Source organism: Nanorana parkeri, unplaced genomic scaffold, assembly GCF_000935625.1.
Source record: "Nanorana parkeri isolate BGI_ZX_2015 unplaced genomic scaffold, ASM93562v1 scaffold1293, whole genome shotgun sequence".
Classification (NCBI taxonomy): Eukaryota; Metazoa; Chordata; class Amphibia; order Anura; family Dicroglossidae; genus Nanorana; species Nanorana parkeri.
The window spans coordinates 209,401-226,925 of NW_017307561.1; the positions used below are offsets into that span (position 1 = coordinate 209,401).

General features: G+C 41.3%; 1 protein-coding gene across 1 annotated transcript in view; it reads left to right on the plus strand.

The window, feature by feature from the left end:
• Positions 1 to 17,525, plus strand: part of CEP350 (centrosomal protein 350) — a 41,080-nt gene that overhangs the window by 10,549 nt on the left and 13,006 nt on the right. The window contains exons 11-32 of the mRNA XM_018569154.1: positions 225 to 256; positions 802 to 1,394; positions 1,443 to 1,451; positions 1,878 to 1,999; positions 2,876 to 3,828; positions 3,920 to 4,064; positions 4,464 to 4,606; positions 6,036 to 6,207; positions 6,296 to 6,441; positions 6,534 to 6,697; positions 7,274 to 7,384; positions 8,773 to 8,850; positions 9,249 to 9,343; positions 9,528 to 9,605; positions 9,700 to 9,848; positions 10,975 to 11,123; positions 11,215 to 11,399; positions 12,858 to 12,945; positions 13,019 to 13,165; positions 14,114 to 14,265; positions 15,789 to 15,982; positions 17,277 to 17,470. Coding sequence (XP_018424656.1) covers positions 225 to 256; positions 802 to 1,394; positions 1,443 to 1,451; positions 1,878 to 1,999; positions 2,876 to 3,828; positions 3,920 to 4,064; positions 4,464 to 4,606; positions 6,036 to 6,207; positions 6,296 to 6,441; positions 6,534 to 6,697; positions 7,274 to 7,384; positions 8,773 to 8,850; positions 9,249 to 9,343; positions 9,528 to 9,605; positions 9,700 to 9,848; positions 10,975 to 11,123; positions 11,215 to 11,399; positions 12,858 to 12,945; positions 13,019 to 13,165; positions 14,114 to 14,265; positions 15,789 to 15,982; positions 17,277 to 17,470 — 4,099 coding nt within the window. The remainder of the gene's footprint in view (positions 1 to 224; positions 257 to 801; positions 1,395 to 1,442; positions 1,452 to 1,877; positions 2,000 to 2,875; positions 3,829 to 3,919; positions 4,065 to 4,463; positions 4,607 to 6,035; positions 6,208 to 6,295; positions 6,442 to 6,533; positions 6,698 to 7,273; positions 7,385 to 8,772; positions 8,851 to 9,248; positions 9,344 to 9,527; positions 9,606 to 9,699; positions 9,849 to 10,974; positions 11,124 to 11,214; positions 11,400 to 12,857; positions 12,946 to 13,018; positions 13,166 to 14,113; positions 14,266 to 15,788; positions 15,983 to 17,276; positions 17,471 to 17,525) is intronic.

Sequence of the window (17,525 nt, forward strand, 5' to 3'; positions counted from 1 at the left end):
AGAACAGATCTGCAGAGCAGCCACGTGGTCCAGCTTCCAGAACTCCGTCAGGCACTACAGGCTGGACCTTGTGACTCAACAAGACCAGGCATTTGGCAGGAAAGTCCTGCAAGCTGTGGTCTCACCCTAAGAGGTAAGATTAGTCCTCACTGATCCTCTCGATGGCTGTCCTGGAAGATGACTGGGGAAAACATGAGTTGATTACCTGATAACTCTGTTTCCAGGAATCTTCCAGGACAGCATATTCCCACCCTTGGTAAGTATCCAGGTGGCATCCGTGGTTGGATGAAGGAGGAGATACTTTAGTACATGGGGTAGCCTTCGGTCCTAGAGGTTACTGACTTGGGATGGAAGGAGGAGTCTATTTATTTAATGTGGTTGATGTGTTTCCTGTTGCAGGCAGGCGGAGCCTATATCTCGATGGCTGTCCTGGAAGATTCCTGGAAACAGAGTTATCAGGTAATCAACTCATGTTTTCAGCAATCAGCAGCAATATTAGGCCTTCAATGTTACATTTGGTAGGAGCTTTGATTTGAACAGCTACATAATCTTTTTCTACCTTAATCAATTCTCTTTCAGGCAATCTACCCTAATTAAGATCAGTTAGAATGACACTTGTCTTCTAATGTACGTAGCAGAGGAGATTGCTGGAAATTTGGGTGCAGAGACCTAGCTCCTGGTGTCAGTTTTGATATAAAAAAAAGTTTGTGGGTGATGCAACCTGGCTCTGTCTACCTCAGACTGAAGTTTCTGTTTTCAGTGGACCACCCTTTTAATACTTTAATGTTTTCACATTTATAGCACACTCTTCAAGCCGTTTGGAGTCTCATCATCCTGAGAATTCTACTAGGGGTCAAGCTAAGAAAACAAATGAAGTAAACGGTACAGAGATGCAGAAAGTCAAAGCTGAATCGACAGAAGTGAAAAAAGATTTTCTTCCTCTGGAAATCAGGGGAATCTTGGAAGATCTGCAGTTGGACGGTGCCGTTGATGGTACTAAACAGGTCCGTAACAGAAGCCAAAGCCCCACCAAAAGGAAACCTGAAAAGGGACAAGTTTCTGAAGAGCCACACATCTCCTCAAAAAGGAGGCATTATGACACTGAGCAGGTACGGTTATATATTATGCGCCAACAGGAAGAGAGGAAAAAGAGTCAGCAGAAGCAGAGGGAGGCCCAGCGGCAAGCTGAGGAACAAAAGAACAAGCGACTACAAGAACTGTATCAAAAACAAAAGGAGACTTTTAGCAAAGCTAAAAGTGTGTCCTTGGGACAGCGAGAGAAGGAAGTTCAGGAGACGACGTCAAGCAAGTCTCCGGAACCAAATTTACAGCGACCACATGATACTTACACCAAACTGCTGCTAGGACAAGCCTGGCCTGAAGTCTCTACACAGGTGGGTTTTATTGTGAAATTTCTAAAAGTTTACAGTTTCTTGAGGTAGAAGAAGGAAGTCGAAGAAGCAGGTTAATGACATGCAAGTATAAAAAAAGCAATGTGCAAAGTGTGCGCAAATAGTATTGCAGATGATCATTGGATTATATTTTTTGTTACTGCATTATATATATTGTTTTGGTCATGACGGCGCAATATTACTTTATCAAGTAGATAGTGGCCATTGTATTTAAATGATCTCTGTTGCCTGTGCATCTAATCCTGCTCAAGAAGGTTACCTAGAAAACTTTAAACTGCACAAATGTGATTATTATCACTGTAATATATTTCACACTCCCAATACTAGTTGCATTTTGCTTGCTTATATAGCTGTCTTTTTTGTTTTTTTTACCAAAAATATTTATATGAAGCCTATTTTACATTGTTGCAGTGATTGCGAAGTGCAAACAGAAATATGATTTTTTTTTTTTTTTTTTTATTAAAGACAAAACTTTTGTATCAGCCTTCCGGTGAGTCAGACAAAGAGAATAAAGGCCAGGAGAGACCTCATAGTGCCTCCTCCAGTAGCGACCTCTCCCTCTCTGAGCCTCTACAGCCCCTTCTCAGGTAAGTCATTTCTATTTCTCTAATAACTTATAACTAAGGCAGTATATGAAATAAAATATGTTTTTTGTTAAAACATTTTCCTTTTTCTGAGGACATTTGTATCCTGATTTGGACACAAACCAATAAACTGGCAGCAGGGTTTTAAAGCAGGCAACTACCGTTTTATACACCCCTTTATATTCTAAAATACCATGGGAGACTTGAGCTCTGCAGATCTCCTCCTGCAAACGCACTGTTGGTTAGTGAGGCTGGCAATCATTCTGAGTGGTGAATATCCGGGTGTAGGATGTGGGTAGGCCTCAGATTGACATTCTTATTTCCACTGAATTTGAGATTTATATAATAGCATGCCATGAACTCCAGCAACTATGATGGACATGCACCGAGCCTGCTGCCAGTTAATAAGCATTACAGGAATGACAAGTATACAGTAAAATTCAGCCTGTGCATTGCTCTTGCTGGGCAGAGCAGCCTGTTCACTTTAATGCTGGCCCCCCACATCTGCCTATACTCTTCTTTTCTCCCCTCCACTGCTTCTCCATTTACCTGTCTAAGCAAGGAGTAGAAGCCCAACGTAAGCTTCATGTTGTGAAGCTTACGCAGAGCTGAGTACTATTTCTCCAATTGCATGTGAAAATGCTTGTTGCCGGTCTCCAAGTGACAACGTAAGAAGGGAGAAAGTTATTTGCTTTCCTATACCCAAGACTACTGGGTATGTAAATTCACTTCCCTGGAAGAGCAGAGAGATAGGAGACTGAAGGGAACACAATTATAACCGACTGTGGGTATTGCCATTATTGAAGGTGCTTGGGCAAAGCATAGGTTCCCTTTTAATTAACTTGTCTGATTTTGTTATTTTTTTTGTATTCATTTCAGGAATGACCTTGCAGAGACATACTATCCTCAACCAGACAGGCTGACCTCAAAAAGCCTGTTACCTCATTCTTATAGCCAGACACCAGGGGGAGCCGGAATTCTTCCTCAGTACCTTGCCCTTCCTAAAGACTTGGAATCTATGTTTAGTAACTGGAAAAGTTCTACAAATGTATTGCCATCCAGTCACAAGTCAAATGTCCAAGGAAAACCATCCACTGATTTCAAGAGCAATCTGGATCGCATAGAATCTTTAAAAGCAACAGCAGTATCTCTGTCCTCTAGAATTGAAAATGAAGCTAAAAAGTTAGCTGGTGGATCACTTAACTTTCCATCTGCCTGGTCTGTTGATCCAGATCCAAGACAGCCAATAAAAGCAGCTTGGAAGAAGCCAGACAGTCCCCCAGAACGAGAGAGTCGAGAGGATGTTTTCTCCAGTAGGATGCAGAAAATGCTGAGCACATGTTCCAGTAGCTTCTCCCAGGATGACCTTCCTGGGGCAAACCATCTCTACAGGAAACATCCTGAGGAGCTTATGCCTCGAGCATCCACCTCTCTAAGGACACACGATGTTGGACAAGAAGAAAAATCGTCCATGCAAAAACCTGAAACATCTGCAAGGCCTGAAATGTCAAAGAAAGCCTCTCTGTCTCCCAATTCCAGCACCAGCTCTATTAGTGAAGGGCCAATATTGAGTGAGGCCAGTTTTTCTGAAGAGGAAGGTCTTCCTAAACACGAGTCACATCCTAATCCTGCAGAAACTCTTAAAAGTAAAGAGTTCTGCATCCGGGACACCAAATCTTTTGCTCCGCTTTCTGAGTTCCAGAGGGAGGCTGATAAATATCTACCTTTGCCAACATCTAGCATTAGACCGGACCCTTGGGAGGAGTTGGCCAAAGGAAGCCCTCACAGTGTCATTAACATCTTTACCAGATCTTACCAGTACTATGGCAAAAGTGAGGATCATAGCACATGTTTTTGAAGAGTATGCCATGTGTTTTCCCTGAAATATGTGTTGATTTTTTTTTTTTTATTCTTGTTAAATAGAACTAAATGGACATTGTGAAGAGAGCAAACCAGAGCCTGTGCATTCAGCAGCTAGTCCTCAGAACAGCATCTCCTATGCAGATGATTTTGTTTCATCCCAATCTAGTGAAGCGACCGTAGGCTCTCAGAAGTCTGCTCATCGAAGGTTAGAATTCTTATTGCAATTGAAATCAGATGATTTGACACCTGTGAATAACATAATGATGAGTCTGATTCCCTTCTTTGATGCCTTTTTGTTGTCACAATTTATTCCTTGGGGCATATTTATAAAGCAGTGACCTTTACCAGACATTCACTGCAGGTGAATTTTCCAGGTGCAGAGCAACGTTGAATATTTGTTTTTGCCAAAACAACAAAATGAACCAGCTTGTGCTATTGCAGTAAACTTATTCAGCTGTATTGCCAGTCAACCATTTTATGTACATCCATCTTTTTAAACTTTAAATGTGTTTATTTATACATCTTTCATACTTGGAATGATACAACAATGACTACGGCTCCTACAGTTTTACCTAACAGCTTTTTCTTTTTTCTATTTTTATAGTGTGGATAGCAGTGCTTCCAGTGCCAAGGAGGAACTGTCAGCTGCCAAGTCTAGAAGTGAAGGAGCATCATCTCACTCTTCACCACCTTCCTCTGTTGCTTCATCTCCTTTATCAGTTTCCTCTCACAGAGGCAGTTCAAAGAGTGAGATATATTCTTGTTGTGTTTGTGCAATGTTTAACAGATATATTTCATACTATATTTTTCACTTGCCTATCCTTTAGCTTCTGATGCTTTGTGTTTAAAGTGGATCTAAATTCATCAGACATACCCTAACCCTAAGGGTTAGTTCACACCAGAAACTGCATCACAACTGCGTGCGTCTGCGCAGTTGCATTGCGATCCGTTTTGACACATTTGTAATGCGTTTTTTCCCCTGGATGAGGCCACAATCCTGTTTTTATGCGTTCCGGTGCGCTTGCATGCGTTTTGATGCATTCCGGTGCGATCAGACGCAGCTAAAACAGGACGAGCAGTACTTTTTCTGACTGCATCTGAACGGACTGCAGTGGTGTGAATACAGCACAAGAAACCCCATAGGAAAGCATTGTGATGTATTTTGGCTGCAGGAGTCAAACTGAACGGACTGCATCACAACTGCATATGGTGTGAACTTACCCTAAGGGCTCAGTCACACTAGATGCAGTGCGTTCCGGCCCGATTTTGACCGGAACGCACTGCCTGGCATTGCGGCCGGCTCACTTTTTAGTGGGGTAGGAGGGGGCGTGACGGGCCATTCAAGTGAATGGCACCATAGCCACGCCCTCCGGATGCAATGCGATCCGCCACACGGGATCGCAAGGCACATTGTCAGAACCTGTGTGGTGCGATCAAAATGCTACAAGCACTATTTTGATCGCATTGCGCAGGCACAATGTGCTGCATCTATCACAACGCACTGCATCTAGTGTGACTGAGCCCTAAGAGTTTCTTAAACCTAAAAGCTCTGTCCAGCTGCAGGTCTTGGCTGGAGAGTCAACCAGAATCTGTGTTCAGGCAGAGCCTCTTCTGGTTGGCTCTGTTTTAAGTATCCAAATTTAGAGGTTGTGCCTGGATGATGGTGCTCGTGTGACTCCCCACTAAAGCAAGAGCCAAGCTCACGGACAAAGTTAGTCAGGATCGGGTGTTAAGAGGAGTATATGTGTATATATATTTTTTCTTTTGCATGTTAGGTGTAAGGGCAAACTGTGATTTTAGGTCTGCTTTAAAGTGACCCTGTTATTAAAGGCTTAATTAAAATAAAGGCCACCCTGTTAAAGAAAAGCAGGTATACACACCTTTCTGGCAGCCTGTGTCTTCAGACTCTTGACAGTTTGCTGCTCTAGAAGATGGGGGGGGGGCGGGGTTGTACCCGTCGACTCATACGTCTCATAGTGATACGCAAGCCTGGGCACTGGAAAGCATACAACTTCATCTTTTACATGTTGGCCTTTGTATACAAGTGAGCCTGTGCTAACAGATATTTAAAGGGGAATAACCTTTTTACTGCTCACACGTCATTTAATTTGCATGTTTCTGCAAACTGAAAAAAACTGTAACTATATTCAGTAATTTCTCTTATTCTGCCCTATAGGAAAGGAATCGCAGAATGGTAGCCCTCAGTTGCCTCTGGATGTTGTGCAAAACGTATCCGGCTCTGAACATAAAAGCAATGTCGGCAAGCAAGCTCAGTCTGGAAAAGAGCAATCTGCAGGTTCTGAATCTGACAGCACCATGGGTGATCTTTCTTCTCGATCTATTACCAGGTATAGCTCTTGCGTTGTTTCTTAATTTTAGCATTTGTCTTGTGAGAGACAACCTGTGAATGAAAGCTGCACTGTTTTTGTATGTTAGCCTTATGTCTGATGGAGGAAGGAATGATAAAAGTCATTATTCTAGCATAAAGGATACAGCAGGACAAGCACCCTCAGCACCAGCACATCCAGTCACTGCAGCCGCAGGAAGCCAAGCTCCAGGCTTAATGGCTGTATCGGGACAAAGTATGTGGTTATGGTTCTTCAATTTAATTTAGTACTTGGTATCTTAGATTATAGATTTGTCTTATTATGTTTAAATAATGTGTCTGCTGCAGGTGCTATTCGATTTTCCCCTGCCGGCTTACAGCACCGCATGTCTGCGGAACTAAACTACTTGGGTGCCATGGAAGAATCGGTTAGACAGCTGTGTGATGTGGAGCGTGTCCGGGGAATTTCACTTGCACAGCAAGAAACTGTTTCTCTGGCTCAGATCCTAAAGGTAAGTTTCGCTTTATGCCATTCTCTGGCAGGGATTGTTGTTCTTTACCTGGCAATTCCTCACTTCATTTGAGTTGGCTGGCCGTCAGCTGACACTACTGCACCTATCAACTTAGAGGTTGTGGTATGTACTCCGTTGGTACATTTTCTATGTTGATAAAGGCAGGGGAAGAGTCGCCTTCTAAGCATAGCAGGAAATAAAAATGACAATTTAGTAACATATCTTGTCATACAGTAATGTTAGATTGCATTGGAAAACCTGTGCTGTATGTTGGCCTTTTTTTGTGTTTATGCTGATTGGAATTTATTTGGTGATTGAATGAAAAAAATACACAACACCAGGCTGCCACATGCTCCGCCATAGCTGGAATAACTGAGTATACTGTCTCCCCCCAGTTTCTAATCAGGGTCATATGGGAGTGTGAAGGAAGGGGGAGTGTATGTGCTGTTGGGTAGGGCGGCAGAAAAGTGGACCAGTTGTTTTTTCCAGCATAGGCAAAGCACAGGTTTGGTTGAACTTTCCACTTCTCGTTAAAAAAAAAAAAAATATATATATAATATAATTTGTCTTTTACAGTCTCAACAACAACGCCATGAGCAAAGTATGGCTGCTCTTAGACTGCAAGCAGAACAAGAGGCCCAAGCAAGTATGAGACAACTGGAGGAGGCACGTCAGATGGCAGCACAGGTAAGGAATAACACTAAATCCTATGAATGTGGCCTTCCAAACCATTACATTGAATGGCTCAATAGGCCGAAGATTAGATTGCACCAGTATTTTAAAAGCAATAAGTCATATAAGCTTTTGATGGAGTGGTGGCAAAGTTGCACATATTTTAAATTAAAGGTAGATGAATAGTAGTTAACCTTGGTAAAGGGAAATGGGGGAGTTGTATACATATAATTTAATAACTGCCTTTTATATTAAAATTATCTGTCTAAAATATAGGCCACCAATCTGATCATCAGCAATATGTAGTGGAATTAACTATAATAAATGTGTTCATATTAAATATTAATAAAATAACATATATTTTAAAAGTAGAACAAAAAAAACAAGCACCTGAACTTCACAAAATAATGTATTTATTTATAAAGAACCACATTTCAGTGTACGTGTAGACTCGTGATCATTTACCAGCTTACCAGATTTGCAAATCTGACAAGTTGGTTATCTTTTTAATTGACCTAAATCTAATTTTGAAGGTTTTCCAGTTTGTTTCCTATGTTTTGTGCTTTAGGTAATAACCTTCTTTGTACTTGAATTGCGTGTACATTTGTTTCTTTGCTTTTTAAATGATTGGACCTCTGCTTCTTAAAGCAGAATTTTTAACTAAATAGTTTATTAACCCCTTCGTGACTGACGACGTACAGTGTACGTCGCCAGCATCGGGGCTGTTTAAACAGACTCCCGGCGACTTTTACCGCCGGGAGTCTGTTTAAACTTGTAGAGCCGACTGTCGGCTTTACAACAAAGCCATTAAAGTTTTTTATAGCAAAAGAGACATGGGGCTCAATTCACAAAGCTTTGACACAAAGATGAGGCTCTTTAATTTAGCCATGTGACAGTACTTTTCTAATCCTATTGGACTTGTCTAAAAAGATAGTCCACTTTTTTTTAACTTTTAATATGATTTAATACTTCTCATAGTGTTAGCTTTGTGAATATTTGCTTTTATGTTCTTCTGTCAAAAATACAACTTTACTTTCCTGCTAACATTTTGTTTTTAACTGTACACTGACTGGTACACATATGTAGCACAGGGTACTATCCAAGCATCTGTAAGATGGTGAGAACTGGCTGTCATGCATATGCACAGGAATTCCATTGTCCTAAGAGTTATGTCATTAGTGACTGAGCAATGGCTGAACAAAGAAGACACCGCACCTGGAAAACTAGAGAAATGGTAGATGCATACGTGAACATTATGGAAAGAGTTCCAAGAACATGATTAAGATTTCGTTCCACTTTAGGGGTGCATTAATGTTTCTTTTTGTACTGCTACTTCTGAAATACTACTTTAAGAAATGCTCTAGTGTAATTTATCAAGTCTCACAAGCCTAATTTACCCACAGACACAGGCAGAAATGCTTCAACGTTTCCAAAAGACGCTGGAAGCTTCTGCATCGCAAAATGTTGTCCAGGTACAAGAGGTGGGTAGTGACTTCATATGCTTTTTTCAGCCTGTCATGTGTTAGATTTAGTATATGGATTACAGATGGATTTGGTTTTCGCTCTTAATTGTGTTTGTGTGCGATACAGGCCCCATGCTTTTCTTGCACAGTTTTTTTTGTAACAAGTTCCCCACCCCATAGGAAGCAGGGCTCTTCATTAGCCCTTCCAGCACTTAAATATGTATGTTTATTTTAACTAAATGTATAAATGTCAAGGTTTTTTAACCAGCAAAATTATCTTTTTGCAGTCCTTCACCCTGTTTGAGTTAAATCCTACAGTTTAGACAACTCCAGAAATATTTCTGTAATATAATAGGCTGAAAAGCGAAAAAGCACCTCTACCTTTTGTATGACATGGTATTGCTTCCCTTTTTTAGGCTGTGGACCATGATTACTTGTCTCCTACCAGCTCAGACCCTGCTGCCATCTCTTCCACGGAACAGCAAAAGCGCCATCGCTCTCGTGGTATAAGGTATCACATTGTTTCTATAATTTTTAGTTAATGTTCACTACTTTAGAGAACTTTTGGTTGTAACCATTTTATTCACACCCTGACTTGATTATTATGTGCCAAATCAGGCAGTTCTTACTTGGCACATCTAGATGGATTAGGCTGTTTTTGAATCATGGCTCAGTATTTGTTCTCTTTATATTAGAAAAAAGACTTCTCGCTCTGCCTCTCCATCTTCTCAGCCTTCAAGCAGTGTGTCCAGCTTCAAAGAGCAATCTCACAGGTATGTAGGACACACACGCATGTCTGTTGCTGAGGGCTGTGCATTTTACCTGGCTGTTTTTGATAACAATTGTTGTATTGGATTTTTGCAGTAGTAGCAGTGAACAGGAAAGTCCACCACCTTCATCTGTCAAGGAGGAAATCATTAGTCAGCGAGATCTGGAGGAGAGCATCTCTGAGGAGCTGCCAACACCAGACGGGAGTGCGTTAAAGGGGGACAGCAGCATTTCTCTTGACGATAAAGGTTTGTGTAGGTTTAGAGAGACAAACCTTTTCTTGTTTATTAAAGGGTATGTGTGGTCTAAATGCCCTCAGTGCATACATCGATCTCTTTCCTAGCAAAAAAAAAGTGCTGCTGTCTTGACTCCCGAGAACCTGTCCAGACACTGTGTAGGGAAAGGGCTTTTGGGAGATGTAGATCTTGGGGCTGTGTCTACATCATTAGGATATTACCTAGGGCAGGGCTAGCCAAACTCCGGCCCTCGAGCTGTGGTGAAACTACAAATCCCATGATGCATCTCTCTCCAGGAGTCATGTCTGTAATACTTTTGCAATGCATCATGGGATTTGTAGTTCCACCACAGCTGGAGGGCCGGAGTTTGGCTACCCCTGACCTAGGGCATTACGTTTTTATCTGTTGTCCCTGCAGCTGCCCTGCAAGAATTTTACAAGCCTTGTGATGACATCATAGGGAATATTAAAAGCTGTTTCTTACTATACGAAAGTAAAAGAAAACAATTATGCTGGGACATGCTGTTAAGGGGGAGAGGGAGGTTTGGCAGGTAATTTGAGGTCATGCTTAGTGATCAACTTTAGCAGGACCTATCCTTTTTTTTTTATCTCTTAAACAGACTTAAGTCAGATCAACTTAATGTAAATCAGCATCAAGAAATCCAATGGTTCTTATGATTTGTGTGTGTTTACGTACTGTATATAAGCCTCTTTAGATGCACAAAGGCATGTGCTGTATATTCGCAAAAGCATACACTGAAGATCTATATACACAAACCACATTTGTGTGTATGTATATAGTGCATTGCTTCCTTCAAAGGATGCACAGCGCTTGTGCTTCAGTCCTTGTATGTCCGTGAAAGTAAGACCACTGAGCTTCAATAAAAAGTCAGTGACCCTGCTCATATTGATGCCAGCTTATATCAAACCCAAATTCTGGTATACAGTACAGACAACAGGTACCTTATTCTCTCAGGTCATCTCATACCAGTCATTTATCTGGTATGCTGATTGCATTTCATTGATTTATAAAACTAGCAGCATAATGAAATGTTTCCCTTGTTACGAGTGTATACAGTTTTTTTGTCAGTGGCCAAAATGTGTTAATAGTTATACATTGATATTGGTATATTCCTTAGGTGTTACCTCAGCAGTTCCTACTAATGAAGAGGGCATTGAGGAATTATCATTTCGTTCTCTGCTTCCCTCTGAATCCCACCGGCGCGGTAGCTTGGAGAGACAGAGAAGTCGGAGACATGAATCTGACGAGGAAAGCACTCCTGATAAGGTGAGACTAGAGAGTTAGCTTTGTGTAAAGGTGACTGTAACGCATTTCAATGTGTATCTAACATAATTACATGCAAATGAATCTTGCACAGGAGCTCAGTGGCCCCTTTTCAAGTGGACAGGACAGTTTCTGGAAATTCACAATGGAGATGGTTCGGCAATACATGCAAGAAGGAGAAATGCGCTCTGCACACCAGGCTGCTCTCCTTCGCCTGCGTCAGAAAGCACTGAAAGAGAAGACTAAAGCAGAGCTTGCTTGGCTGGAACACCAGAGAAGGTAAAACTGAATGGTTGGACAAGCCTCAGGAGCCAGATGGCCAGCTCCCTTAAACGCTCCCTGGATCTTCAGGCTTTTAGATCTGACATATTTGCTTATAAGGACTACATTGCAAACCCTGCCTTTACTTATCTATCTTAATGCTTACAGATGTTTATGCATTTATTGTTAGAAAAACATTATTTTTGGTATCATGATAACGGTAAAAACCTTTTGGACCGTAGTTTTGTTGTTTTTTTTATTGAAATAGCCCTAGTTAAGAACACATGGAGTTGATATCTCCACCTTTTTGTTACTTTAATGAGAGTCAACACTATTCTCAAAGAAATGCACAGGTCTTTTAGGATAAACAGAAATAATCCCAAAACGCATTCAAGATGAAGTAATTGAGCAGTCAGAATCTCCATCCCACCATATAGAGCTGATGCTTTGGTACTGAAAGTTGTTTGTTTGCCTATGCATGGGCAGAGTATCTGCTTATTACTTCTAAAACTGCTTACTTTAATTTAGAATTGGTTTAAACATGCACAGCAATACTGTCTACTTCACTTTCTGACCAATTTTCTGAAAGCCTGTGCTGTCGCCTGCAATCCCTCTCCTTGATCGGCTGGAATTTTAAAGTGTATGGTATAAGTGAACCCGCACCACTGCGCGTGCAAGGCAAGGAAGGAACCTTTACCATGGTTTGAAGCACATAAACGCCGTTCTTATTATATACTGTCAGTTGCACTATAAAATTCTTTTGGAGGATACAACAATACTTTACTTTTACCTTAGAAAGACACTGGAGAAACACACTTGTGCAAAAATGACAAAATGTGCACATGCAATAAAACATTTTATAAAATCACTTAAAAACATACATTGGTCCCTAAGAAGCCACTCAAAAATCCAGCGAGAGTAAATCAACAATTGCAGGTGTTCAAATGGACACCTAGCTGGATGACCCAGGTCATATATCATCAAATATACGCAGTTGGTGAAACCCTTAGAAGCACATGGAAATGTAATGAAGCATGGTCGCATTCCCACATCTGCAACAGCATTAAAATGGATCATATAATCTCCAATACATATGAGGTGGTTAGTGTAATAAATGAGCAGTAGTTGTAATCCTTGCCCCCCACCCTATCCAAATTTTAAAAAAAAGTTTAGGTCATAGATTCACTTTAACAAATGCAGCCCGGTTCAGGAGTCACCCAAGCCAGTGATCCAACAGTGTCACGGAAGCAAATTAATTCCATTACTTTTAGTCCGTTACTTGCAGCTAGGTTATAGCATACCCATGTGACTGGACTGTTACTGCGGCTCCGGTAGATTTAGCCATCATTATTGCAGTTCCAGTTTGGAACTTCTAATGAATTCCAATATTCAAAGCTAATCCTAATGTACCAAGCCACCCCTCATTTTCGATTAACACCAGTGTGACCTTATTGCTGACTATTGAATGTTTTTCAGAAGTCTGCGTGACAAGGGAGAAGATGACAAAATGCCACCATTGAAGAAGAGACAACGAGGCCTTTTACTGAGACTCCAGCAAGAACAGGTATGTTTATCCAGGAATAGATCGCCATGTATATTTAACTCTGTACATTCTGTAATACAGAGTTTCTATTTAGGCGGAAATCAAGCGTTTGCAGGAAGCAAACAAAGCTGCACGCCGGGAGAGGCAACTTATCCTGAAACAGCAAGAGGAGATTCAGCGTATCCAGGACAGCACACTGCGGCTACAGGAGAAGCTTAAATCTGCAGAAAGTGGGCAGTTGGTGTGTATTTTTATTTCTTTCTGACTTTATGTATGGTTATTATGAGACGAATTAAGCCAGATAGATTGTTTGGTCTACAATAGGTGGGTTTATTTTCATGTTGCTAGTTCTGGGATTTTCATTAAAATACAAAGCATGCCACAACCCACCTTTTTGATTGTGTGTGTTGTTTCTGGAGAGCAACCATCAGGGCTAGTTCACATCAGCCACAATGCCTTCCGGCCAGGACCAGGCCTGAACACACTGTGGGTGGTGTGAACTAGCCCTTATTTTACATTGATTATCTCTGGTTTATGTTTTTTTGAAACATTCACTGAAAACACAACACTTTCCTCCAATAAATCAAAGAGTCATTGTTTACATTTTCTATAGATAGATGACATGGTTAGATGTAATCTAAGGTGTGTTAGATGAATTACTTGGACTACTTCGAAATCACAAAATATAATTTACAGCTACAGCATATAATAATGCAGAAGAAAGCTGTATTCTTACATTTCCCTCAGCAAATTAGCATTGTAAATTATTTATTCAATCAAATATAAATATTCAAAGTATCAAAGGAAACCTGATGAACTGTGCTAGCCTCAACATACATTACAATCCTTAAAGTAAAACCAGTGAATGAAAGACTATGGATAGTATTCAGTTTTAACCTGAAATCCTTATATGTTGCTTTTAGTAACACATCCTTGTCCCCCAGCATCCCCAAAAGCAACATGTCCCCCATTGTTATGTTTTACTACACAGATATCAAACTCTTCAGACACACTGACTCTCAAAGAACAGTGTACCTGCGTTGTCACATTGTGATTTGTAGCGGCTATCAACAGGCAGTATACCAAAAAGGGGATTTCTTTGTAACTACACAGATATAGAATACATGTTGGTATATTTGCACAGGATGAAATGTATAAATATAAATGTTTTCTGCTTGTGCAGGGACAGCCCAGTGAAGGTGATGTTCGACTCAGTCCACCATCAAGCCAAGTTCCCTCTGATGCGGAGAGTCGGAGTCCCTCTCCTGTGTCAGTCTCTGGCAGTGAGACCAGCAGCATCATGCAGAAGCTCCGCAAAATGCACAGCCACATGGATGCCAAGTAACTATTGCTCCTTCTATTTCCTGAGCAGTACATACAGCGTTACTGATTGATTTGTTCTTTCCCCTCTTATGTTGTAGCATATTGATAAACCTTACATCTGATCTGGTGTCTGCAAACCATCTTTAGACATTGTATTCTTCTCTTTACTTAACTGTTTATTCTGTTACCTACGAGGGCATCTCAATGTAAAAAAAAAATTTCAGTTAGCAAACAAACATAGTCCTCAGGCTTTCAAGGCCATAGGGACAAGTTACCAAAATCACAGAGTTGCCATTAAGAAATAATTGCCATATGGTTGATTCAACATTTTTTTTTAGTCCGCTTTTGTCTGCCATATTTATTACTTGTTTTTCTGTGTCTCTGATTTGTTTAGTGTTTATAGTAATTCATGGCTCACTTGTCATTAAATCTAGACTGTCATTTTATTGTTTTCTAGTTAGAGAAAACGATGTCCAAAGGTACCTGCACATCTAGTTTAGTTTTGTATTAGAGTGCCTCCTTATTCTCCAAAATCTTCTCAAACATGGGGCATACAATCCTTATCAAATACCCATCTTCCATATGTACTGCCACTGCGTCCCTTCCGTCTAGGCAGATCTGTGTGCCTTGCCTTTCTGGAGAGAAGGAAGGGATATTTCCAAAGATGATCTCTTCACTGGAATAATTATGCTCGCCCTACGGGGACACTCTTGAATTGACTTTATTTGATTTGCTGTTCCTCAGAAAGTCCCAGGAGTCAGAACTTGACACAGAATACATGATGGGTTTAGAAAGTTTGCTGGGGTGCCAGGAAACACTACAATACAAAACTAAAAGTATGCTGTAGACAACCTTGGATGTCTTTCACAAAATTACATCAGTTTAGTTTTAATGACAGGTAAATTATTTGCTGAGACATCTCTTCCTGCTGATTTATCATGCCATGTGTTTTATTCTACACTGTTCTTTTGTTTTCAAACCTCATCCCTGGTCTTTTCATAATTCTCTTTCTCACCTGAATAAATTAGATCTTTGTGACTTCCTTGCCTCTTTCAATTGCACTCTGCTTGGCATCCTCCAGGATCCCTGCTGTGGTCCTGGCCTTGCAGACCTTTGGCTGTTCCACTCTGTTACTCTGTGTCACTCTCTTGGTAAACTTTCGCTCCTTCTCTTGTAGAGACATCTGCCCTGTTCACTGCTTCTTCTCTGTCTTTACGCCCCAGCACTGGGCCTCTCTCAGTGTGTGCTTTCCCAAACTTCACCCCAAATTCCAGCTCTATATCTGCCGCCAGCTGCTCAGGTAACAGCACCTTTCCCTCTGCTCCCTGCACTGTGTGAGGGGGGTAGGGAGGTGCTATAGTGGTATTGAATCCTGGGAGCATGACAGTGTGCTGTTGGGGGGGCTAGTGAAGGCAGAGCATGCGGATGTTGTGTCTCCTACCTCCTCCTTCCTCTGCTTGCTCTTCCCTCATCCCTCCCTATCCTGGGTGAGTTGTGCCTTCTAGAGTGTCCATGGTTCTAACCGCAGAATCCTTCCTCAGATTCTTGACAAAGCGGGAACAGCAGCTGGTGCAGAGGAGGTTACATGCACAGGAGCTTCTGGAGTGGAAAAGGAGGCTGGATGCTGAAGAGCTGGAAATTAGGCGCATTGAGAAGCAGGCACTGGCTGCTTGGGAGAAACCAAGAGTTAAAACCAAAAGTCAGAGCACTGAGGGAGAAGAGACTGTGCAAGAAGGTAAGACATGCATGTACTGATGGCGTTGGTTGATTAAAATATCTGATTTTCTTTTGAGAGTACTGTATATGTCATCCATGCTTTTTAAAGGAAACCTGTCAGAGGTATATGGGGGCTGCTGTTACTGTACTTTAAACATTAACTTTTGAGAATGCTAGTCCCCTGGCTGTCATGCTGATGCGTTAGCTACAGTGACGACTGAGTTGCAGCCCTGCAACAGCTATAGAGATAAGGAATTCTCACTCTTTTCTGCCACTCATTTACAGCAGTAATTTTCCCGGCCTATAACTCTCAGTAGTATTTGTCCAGGAAAGCTATTTTTTTTTCTCAAATGTAGGTCAGCATTCGAACACTCTATGCTTTTTGTCTTATGATGGAGTCATGTAAGGCAAAAGGTCAGCATGGTGGCTGGACAATTAGAATTTTCAGAAGGGGGTGTCCACAGTATTTGCCTCCATGTTTCTCTCATGACAGGTTTCCTTTAACTTTGGTTGGTAATATTCAGGACTTGAATAATTTTAGGGTGCCTCACCAGTCAGTCACACATTTCACTAGTCAGCATGTAATATACATCACTTCCTGCACATTCGGGGACCGGAGAGGAGATCAGAGGGAGATCGTGTCCCGATGTCCTGTCACTGAGCAGCCGTGGCACAACAGTGACGGCTGCGGGGAGGGTGGGGGGGCAGTAAACCCGCAGCTAATACAAGCTATTGGGCGTCACTAGACGCCCGATCGCTTGAATGTAAAGTTGCCGGACGTTTAATTACAACGGCCAGCCGGGAAGCTAGTCGTCCAGCTTCAGCGTCCTCTCGTCGCAGACGAGAGGATGAGCCGATTTTTCAAGCCCTGGTAATATTAGTATTCAGCTTTTTAATTATTTATTCACACTTGTGTGCTTTGCTGCAATTTATTTTTTTTAATAACCTCTTCCACTCTGTAATCCTAAATACATTATATGTATGTTTGTGCATACCTTTTTATGTTAAGATAATCATTATAGGACCTGCTGGACTCAAAATCCAGACAACAATAGGTCTGAGGGCTTGTTTACACTATCTCCAGACCAGATCTGGATGCTTTTCTCCAAACGTGTCATGCGTATTTTTGATGTGTTCTGGTGTGTTTTTTTTGGTGCAGATAAAAAAACATTCTGATCTGGAGATGGTGTTAACAGGCCCTGAAACTTCACATTTATTAAGTCCACTATTACTGAGATGGAATTTGAACTCTTACCTGTGCAAATACAATATTACAAGTCTGTTTCAAGCTGTTTTCTTTCTGTAACATGTAGAGAAGAGGAGCAGGGAGGCCTCCCCAACTCCAATGAGCCCTGCAATACACACTAGAACCTCTCTAAGTCCCCCACCAGAATATTTATCCTCAGAGAGCATTGAACCATCACCCATTGCTGAACAGATCCACGAGCAGAGTGGGGAACACAGCAGCATCTCTGAAGATCTGGTCTTATCTGCTCTCAGCAAGAAGGTAAATATGTACAACAAAACTTAAAGTACTTATTATTCAGATAAAAATAGATTGT